Source organism: Vigna unguiculata, chromosome 11 (assembly GCF_004118075.2).
Source record: "Vigna unguiculata cultivar IT97K-499-35 chromosome 11, ASM411807v1, whole genome shotgun sequence".
NCBI classification, from domain to species: Eukaryota; Viridiplantae; Streptophyta; class Magnoliopsida; order Fabales; family Fabaceae; genus Vigna; species Vigna unguiculata.
In genome coordinates, this window is record NC_040289.1 from 33,696,537 (window position 1) to 33,705,162 (window position 8,626).

The 8,626-nt window shown below is 33.4% G+C and overlaps 1 protein-coding gene across 1 annotated transcript; it reads left to right on the plus strand.

The window, feature by feature from the left end:
* The first annotated feature begins 857 nt into the window (after positions 1-857).
* LOC114170054 (MAR-binding filament-like protein 1-1) lies at positions 858-4,834 on the plus strand. Its single transcript, XM_028055533.1, has 4 exons — positions 858-1,259; positions 2,237-2,283; positions 2,400-2,540; positions 2,787-4,834. Exons 1-4 carry the CDS (start codon positions 995-997, stop codon positions 4,617-4,619), a joined length of 2,286 nt encoding a protein of 761 aa, XP_027911334.1. The 5' UTR covers positions 858-994; the 3' UTR covers positions 4,620-4,834.
* The last annotated feature ends 3,792 nt before the right edge of the window (positions 4,835-8,626 follow it).

Sequence of the window (8,626 nt, forward strand, 5' to 3'; positions counted from 1 at the left end):
TTATGGACTACAAAGTATTGTCTTTATAATCTCTGATGTAAATTTATGTTTTGAATTGTATAATTCATAATGTAAATTTACATTATGTATTGAACTTGTAGTGGAGAACTGAAACAAAGTGGAGAAATTAATTGTCGTAAACAATGCAGTGAGGAACTTGAAATGCAAATGCACTTGTAATTTGTTTGTATTATTTCTTTTTTGTATTAAAAAACATCAAAATCATTAAATAATATCATTATATGCACCCTTTTAATTTTTCCCCAATTAAATATGAAAAAAAAAACTTATATTAACTTACACTGACCGGATATATATATATTCAATTAATTTTCAATATTTAATATTTGTTAAATAGAGATATTCTAACTAAATTAACATTTAAAAGTGTAAGAATGTATTATGTATCAAATCTTGAAAAGTAATGTCAAACTAAAATGTTTCATAATACAAGACAATCGAGATTTTTTACATGTAACACTTTAACAAATTAACTCGATTTAAAATATATTGACTCAATTAAGTAAAAAAAATATAAAAACAAAAATAATCATATTACTAAATATAAGAAACAAATTACTAATTACTTAAAAAAAATCTATTTTAACTCATATCTATAAAAAAACATAAAAATCAAATTTTATAATTATATGTTAGCTTAATCATAAAAATTACATTTCAATATCAAATTTAAACATTTCCATACAAAAATATATTTAAAAAATGTATGATTTATACAGAAAGTAAAAAGAAAAAAATCATATTTTTCCATCCAAACAACAAAAGAAGCGAAAAAAAAAAGAACATAAAAAATATTGTATGTTGCATTGATTTCCAATGTTTATTCTTTCCCAACCATATATTATCCTCAACAAAGTGCAAGCTTGGCCATCGCCATCCGATGATATTCACATGTTCAAAACCATTCTTCTCTTTTTTCTATGTGGCGCACTGCGAGTGAGAAACCACCAACCAAGTAACTCTCCACTGCATCATGGGAAGCACCTCCTTCTGCTTGCTCCACTCACCCCTCTGCAAATTCCCATCTTCATCTTTTTCATCTTCTTCATCTTCTTCATCTTCTTCATCTTCATCTGGGTACAGAACAAAGACCAAGTTGCGAGCTCCCACATCCTCCTGCTTGGGCCAGCAAGACCCAGTCTGCAGCAAAAGAACCATTCTTTTAACGAGCATAGCCCTTCTCCCATTTCGCCGTTTGAAGAGGGCCCCAGCTCTCGAACCACCACCCGCAACTCCAAGTAAGTTTCTTCAATTTACATTTCTAAATTATAATAATGTAATTGCTTTTGGGTCGCTGAATTTGCATGTAGTATCCCGAAAATTGAGTTTTTGGATTGGTTTATTGCATGACCGGAATATTTTTTGATTTGGGTTTATTTCTAATGTATCGATTAGAAGAGAATTTAAAACAACGCAATGCTAAACGTTTGTAACGGTTATTTTGGAGGATTCTTCCTTCAGAGTTCACTTGCATTCAAGTTATGAGCCAAGATTCAAGTATGGGACGGTTCTTTTGTTGAATGCGCCGTTTTCGAAATTAAAGAAATGTGGATTTTGAGCGTACGAATCAGGCTTTGTTTTTGTGATCGTTTTTTGAAATCCCGGAAAAGTGATGCAATTGGTTAGAAGACTGATAGAAGAGAAAGAAAGAAATGTGAATGATATCTTGTGGTGGATGTTCTCTCCTTTTCTGCCTGTAATAATCTGAAAAGAAATTATAACTTGTTTTCAAGTTTCGAGTTTTGAAAATGCATGTTCCTTCTTTTTGGTTCTGGGATATTATAAACTCTTGATTTTTTCAATTCTTTTCTTCTAGGATGAAAAATTAATGGATATTTAGAATCTTTCTTGAGTAAGTTCTTATTGATTTGCTGTTTTTTGCTTGTGGCATGTTCTATATTACCAGACTGATTTGTTATTTTAAAAGGAATCGTTGATTAGTTTACATTATACCTCTTACAGTATACCATTAGATTTTCATACATATGTCACAGAGGTCTCCATTTCCCCCATTTTGGACCCCCTTATGCATATATCCATGCACTGTTTGACTCTATTAGTTGTATATTGATGTCTCATGAGGTTTTCCCTCCACCCCTCCAGAGAAAATTGTATTTTTAGGACCTCAAGGGTTGTTCTGTTCTGGGTTTTATGTGGATTAGCTTTTGTCTTCTTTCTGAAGTAACTTGGGGGTAATTATTCATTCTCCTTGCAGCTGAAGAAAATGAGGTGAAGACACAAGAGGAAAACCAGGAAGCTGAGGTTTGTGTGTGGTTATAATATCAGATACCAATGTTGAATAGTAAATTTATTCTTAACTACCATTCTTTTTGCCTTGGATGTTGAGTTGATCTAAACTCTGTAGCTTCTATGGACAGACAGCACCTGAAGTGGACAAACCATCAAATTCCTTTCTGTCTCTCCTGAATGGAATTGGAATATTTTCTTCCGGTGTGTTGGGTGCTCTCTATACACTTTCTCAGAAGGAAAAGTCCGCTGCTGATGCAACAATTGAAACAGTAAGCTTATTTTCACTCTTATGTTTCTTAGATGTGTGTTGGCCTTTGAGGATTGTCACTCTTCCTAACAAAGTGCTACAGTGAAAAAGGGAAATGAGGAATTATTCTTCTGCTGCTAAAGAAACAAAAATTCTGGTCACTTTCCATTTAATTTGATGTAAATGTTCTTTTTTTTCTTTCTAAAAGTAATTTTTTGTTATTTATTAATTAAATTTAAGTAGTGTTCTTACTGGTCAATGTGCACAGATGAGCAGGAAACTGAAGGAAAAGGAAGAACTGATTGTTTCCTCAAAGAAGGACTATGAGCTGAAGTTATTGAATAAGCAGGAGGAACAAGCTCACCTACTTGAAAAGGCAAAGGAAGAGAAGCTAGCGTTGATAGAACAACTAAATTCTGCGAACAGTAATATCAGCCGTTTGGGGCAGGAGCTTAAAAATGAGAGAAGTTTGGTTGAGGACCTGAAACTTCAAATTGACAGACTTGAGACTAAGCTTTCCAAGATTGATACAGATAAGAAAGATCTTGAAAGCAATTTGAAAGAAAAGATAGATTTAATTGGAGTTTTACAGGAAAGAATCAATGTTCTTAGTGAGGACCTCAAGGACAAAGAAGATGTTGTTAAGAATCTCAATTCATCTCTAGCAGTAAAAGAGTTGGAATTGAAGAGATTGAATTCTACCTATGAGAAAACCAAGGATGACTTGTCCAGTGTACTATTGCAGATTCAAGGGTTGAAAGATGAGCTACTTAAAAGCCAAGAGGAAGTAGAAGCTAAGGATTCCTTGGTGATGGAACTAAATTCAAGATTGAGTTCCTTAACTCTTGAGAATGATGATTTTAGGAGTAAATATGATGTCATGGAGAAGGAATACAATGACCTAAAGGTCACTACTGAAAGGAAGGCTGCTTTGGACTCTAAGGTTTTAAGTGAAAAAGAAGAGGAGCTTCTTCAGCTAAAGCATCAATTTGAACTTGCCCTGCGTGAATCAAGCAAAAACCTGGTCATCAATGCTGATTTATCCAAGGAAAGAGATTTGTTGAAGGAGGCTCTTGAGAATCAATCTGGTAAAATGAATAATTTGAAGCATGAACTTCAAGACACCCAGGAAAATCTTGAAAAATCAAGAAATGAGTCTGCTGAATTGGAAAACCTTCTAAATGAGTCAAACAAACTGCGCAACGAGCTTGAGGTTGAGGTGTCTAAGCTTTCATCCGAGCTCACTGAAGTTAAAGTATCACTACAGAGAAGTCTTGATAATGCAAAACATGAGGCAGAGATGCTAGCAAGTGAGCTTACAACTGCAAAGGAACATTTGAAGAAAGCCGAAGCAGAGCTACAAGGTAAGTCCCATGATTTGACAATTGCTCTTGAAAAGTGTGATAGCCTGCAAAGAGAATTAATTGAGATATACAAAAAGGCTGAGACCACAGCAGAGGATTTGAAGGAAGAAAAACAGTTAGTTGATTCCTTGAAAAAAGATATACAAGCTTTAGAGAAGCAAATCTCAGAAGACAAGGAGTCCAGAAAATCTCTTGAGATGAACCTGAAGGAGGCTGTTAAATCACTTGATGAAATGAACCGAAATGCAACGATCCTTTCTGGTGAACTCCAGAGAACCAACTCTATTGTTTCTAGCCTTGAAAAAGAGAAAGAGGTGCTTATTAAGTCCCTAGCAGACCAAAGAAATGCAAGCAAAGAAGCCAAGGAAAACATTGAAGATGCTCATAACCTCATCACGAAACTTGGCAGTGAAAGAGAGAATTTAGAGAGAAAAGGGAAGAAATTGGAGGAGGATTTGGCTTCTGCCAAGGGTGAGATATTGCGCTTAAAGAGCCGTATCAGTTCTTCTAAAGTTGCTGTTAACAATGAGCAAGTGCAGAAAGATGGAGGTGAAAGCAATGTCAATTCTTCAAAAGTTGCTGTTAACAATGAGAAAGTGCAGAAAAATGAAGGTGAAATGAAGGTCAATTCTTCAAAAGTTGCTGTTAACAATGAGCAAGTGCAGAAAAATGGAGGTGAAAAGGTTACTGTAAGTGCGAAGAAGACTGTGAGAAGAAGAAAAGCTAATCCACAATAACATAGGAAAAATTTAAGAGTTTTCTATTTAAAAATTGCTGTTAGGATATTATGTAATAAACACTTTGGAAGCCAACTGATGTTGAACTCTATTCACTTTGGCATGCAAGAAATTCCATTTTTAATAGCGTTGTACAAATGGGAATTGTTAAGCTTGTAGGACAGTGTTTTTCTGATAGTTTTCTTTAGTAAAGCTATATAAGGTTATGATACTAACCATCTTCTGCAACATAAACATTGGTGTATATACAACAAATTTTCCTTGTATATCAAACATATCAACAAAGTTGCATGATTTGGATATGCCTTTGTATGATTGATTTTATATTAACGTGACTGTACATAATCGATTCCGATTGAACACGAGTTTGCAGTAACATGTGTTGGATAATAGATATTAGAAAAAATATTTTGACAAGTAATATTTGGAAATTTGCAACCAAAAGTAGTTTTAGATGTACATGAAACAAGAAAACTTCGACAAAAGATATATATGAAATTAACGACTCAATTTAGTATTGATACAAAAGCTGCTTCTGTTAGTTTCAGTGAGATTTGAGTGTAAAACTTTGAACCATGGATAATTGGGCATCAGGGCACTTCTTTATACTTATTAAAAACACTGATTCATTTATACATAGGAACAACTAAATAAAGATTGCATTGTGAAATATGAAAAATCTAAACAAAAATTGTGAATTCATTGACAAAACTTCTGTTCAAACGAAAAGTTTTATCACTAGACATGGCAGTCCTTGTGTCGATGTTGCCTTTTAAGTCTCATGAACCAGTAGATGGAATACTTTGTTTTTTCTTTTTACTAAAAGCAATCTATTCTACCAATTCAATTAATTGACACTAGTTTAAGTTATTTGTTATCCAATTTGATGTAGACATTTTATCTTTGATTTTCTCATCAATGATTAACATCTATTTTACCCTCTAAAGTGGATTGTACTTGCACACTTCTTTAGTGGAGTAAATTCCAAATAAATGATCAATTTATTCTTGAAAGCTCAATAGATGATCAATTTAGTAGGTTATGGTTTTAGGAACTTGCATTGTATGACAACAATAATATTTCATTCATCATGGTAAACATTTCATATAAGCGTAATTTACATGATAGAGACGATAAATAGAATAAAAGAGTTGTTTTGAACGGTGTCAGGGTTGAATAATCTGAATTGCATGGACCCGTTGTAGACATTGATTTACTATAACTCTTCATTCTAGGCACTAAATTTGAACTATCTAAGTTCTAAAATCCAAGAGGTATACTCTTGTGGAAGCAGGAATTTCTGAGGAGATGCTATGTTAAAGGAAACCTGGATATTTCTACGAAATTCATTTGCATCTTCCTTGCAACTAAACGAGTCTGCACATGCAAATTGCTCTGCCGAGTGTGCAGCTTTCACTGATGGCACCTGATACACACTACATCTTGCAGGTGGTATAGTCCTTCTCTTTTGTCTTACAGTCTCAAGAAGAGCATTTTCCATCACCAAACAAGAAAATCAACAGCAGAAGAAAGAAGTCATTGTGTGGGTGAAGGAAGAGCAGAAGAAAATCAATAGCAAATAATGATCTTAAAATCATAAAACCAAACATTTAAATTACAGCTTTACACATGATTATGATACAGAAGTAGATACATGAAAATTTGACGAGACAAAAATCAGAATCAGTACCTCTTCCAGGATTGCATCCCTAACTTGGTCATAATTAGAAACAGATTCCAAATCCATCTTACCCGCCACTGTAGATCTCGATCAAGGTTGTTGATCAGTTGCTGGAACCATGCCACTCTATGGTTAGTCAAACATATTTTAAGAAAGATAAGCAATATCATGATAGAGTTACTAAAGATGAGAGGAGGGGCATGTTGGGTATATTGTAAATAAATGGAAGGAGACACAAGAGAGTGTGGGGCAGGTGCAGAGCAGGAACATGCACAGTGGCATGCAATGCAACCCCTACCACCATTCCAATCTCAAATTATTCTTGTTCATGCAAAATGTTCCTCATCATTTCTTCTGCTTTCCACTGTGGTCCCTCTCTTAACATACAACAACTGCTTTCACAACCAATCATCCTCATTCATCTTTTGCTTTCCTCAACATTCAAAACTATTTCATTTCCATCAATTACATATGGCAACAGCACCCTTGTTCAATTTAAAAAAAATACTGAATAACAGTTTTTCTAGAAACGATAGGAGCATGCTGTTATCATCTTAACGTGAATGTGAGAATACCCCATTTCTACGTTAAGCATTTTTGCAAGTTAAACAATTTTTTGTATTTTAAATTGAAATCATGCTACTTTCACATCAATTTTAGCATTTAATTTTGAATTAAAGTTGAGTAAAATATATTTTTGTCTCTTGATTTCAGGCTGCACACTTTTAATTAAATTGGAGATTTCACACTGCCTTTTTGTTCAAGTGTTATTATTACCCTCTGAAGTGGATTGCATTTGCACACTTTAGTGTATTCAATTCTAAATAAATGATATTTTTGTTAACAAAATGACAACTTCTCTTACAATTTTACTGAGAATTTTATTTTATTTTTTCTTAAATTCCAATGATAATTATTTTTTTGCATTTCTTTTCGTTAAAGGCAGAAGGGTTTAGAAGAGGAAGTTTTTGTGCAGAAGCTTGATTTGAATCCCATTCTCAATTGCATCTTCTCCAAGTCGTTTTCTTCTTTCTCAACGCGCGCTTACTTCTTCACGTTGCTTACTTCCTCAGGCTTCCTCAACTTTTGTCTTCTTCAACCTCTCAACAAAGTGTTGAACCCTTCTTTTTTTGAAAACCCCTTGGTTCTTCGTTTCCCCTTTGTTATTGTTGGTGGAAACACTTTTCATTCACCCTGTGTATACGAAAGATGTGGTAGTTCGTTATTGGTATCGATTTTGGCAGAATGACCCATTTTTACTATAGCTTGTAGTGGCAGGGTGATAGCAGTAACGTTAGGTCGTAGGTTTAGTCTTCATGGTCAAAGGAAATCAGGTTCTCAAAAACTTTGTTATTGGTAAGTACAATTGATTTGTGCATTTTTGTTTTCATTAACAGTTCTGTTCAAGGGTGGGTCGAAAAATGGTTTTTGTTGGAAATGTGTTTTATCAGGTAGGGTTTATTTGTACTGTTGTTTATGATTTAGTTCTGCTTGGGATTGTTCTCAGATTAAGTTAGACACACATGGGAAAACCACTTGATATAATTTGAACATTATCATACTACATTCTTTTTTTAATTTTTTTTTACACTTGAACGTGGTTACATTGATTATGTACCTAAAAATTTCATTTAGTTAAGTATTTTTTTCATCAGGTCCGGGTAGAGACCAAAGGTAAAAAGTATTGTTAATTTTTTCATACTCGTTCCAAGTTCGAAGTATCATTTGTACAAATAAGAATCCCGTCACATGATTTCTTCTTCATATAGATAGATATAGGATCTATTGAACAATTACTTAGAAGTACATTTTGTGAAAGAGTCCTTCCTATATGATAGAAAAGGATCCCATGATCCTGAATCGATCTTACCTGAAATCGAAAATCCCAAGTTTGTCTATGAATAACAGAACTAATTACACCTTTTAACTATGGAAGACATAATCAACTGGGAAAGAAATCTGCAAACTAATGATTAATAAATACAAACTCACTTCATGCCATTTTCATTTCTCAATTTATTTTAATACTTGAATGTGATTCCTTTAATTATGTACTTCGAAAATTCATTTTTGAAGGTAAAAATGTTCCTTTCTAAGCTATTTATTTTTATTTTTTAAAGAAATACAACACTGACAATGCTTACTAGGCTACAGAAATACTAACATTAGTTTTATGCTTTACTAGTTCAATATCTCTCGTATTAAAATTTTTATTGTTTATAGTTGTGATGATTTTGAATGACTGTAAAACCAATTTTCTTCTGATTTGTAGTGATCTTGAGATAATAAAGTGAGGTACTTCTTAAAATTTTATTTTAAAAGTTTA

Excerpts from the sequence above, each read along its gene's own strand:
- LOC114170054 (XM_028055533.1), top strand. The coding sequence starts at position 995 with ATGGGAAGCACCTCCTTCTGCTTGCTCCACTCACCCCTCTGCAAATTC. Across the intron at positions 1,260-2,236 it reads ACCACCACCCGCAACTCCAA|CTGAAGAAAATGAGGTGAAG; the intron begins GTAAGTTTCTTC and ends TTCTCCTTGCAG. Across the intron at positions 2,284-2,399 it reads AGGAAAACCAGGAAGCTGAG|ACAGCACCTGAAGTGGACAA; the intron begins GTTTGTGTGTGG and ends TTCTATGGACAG.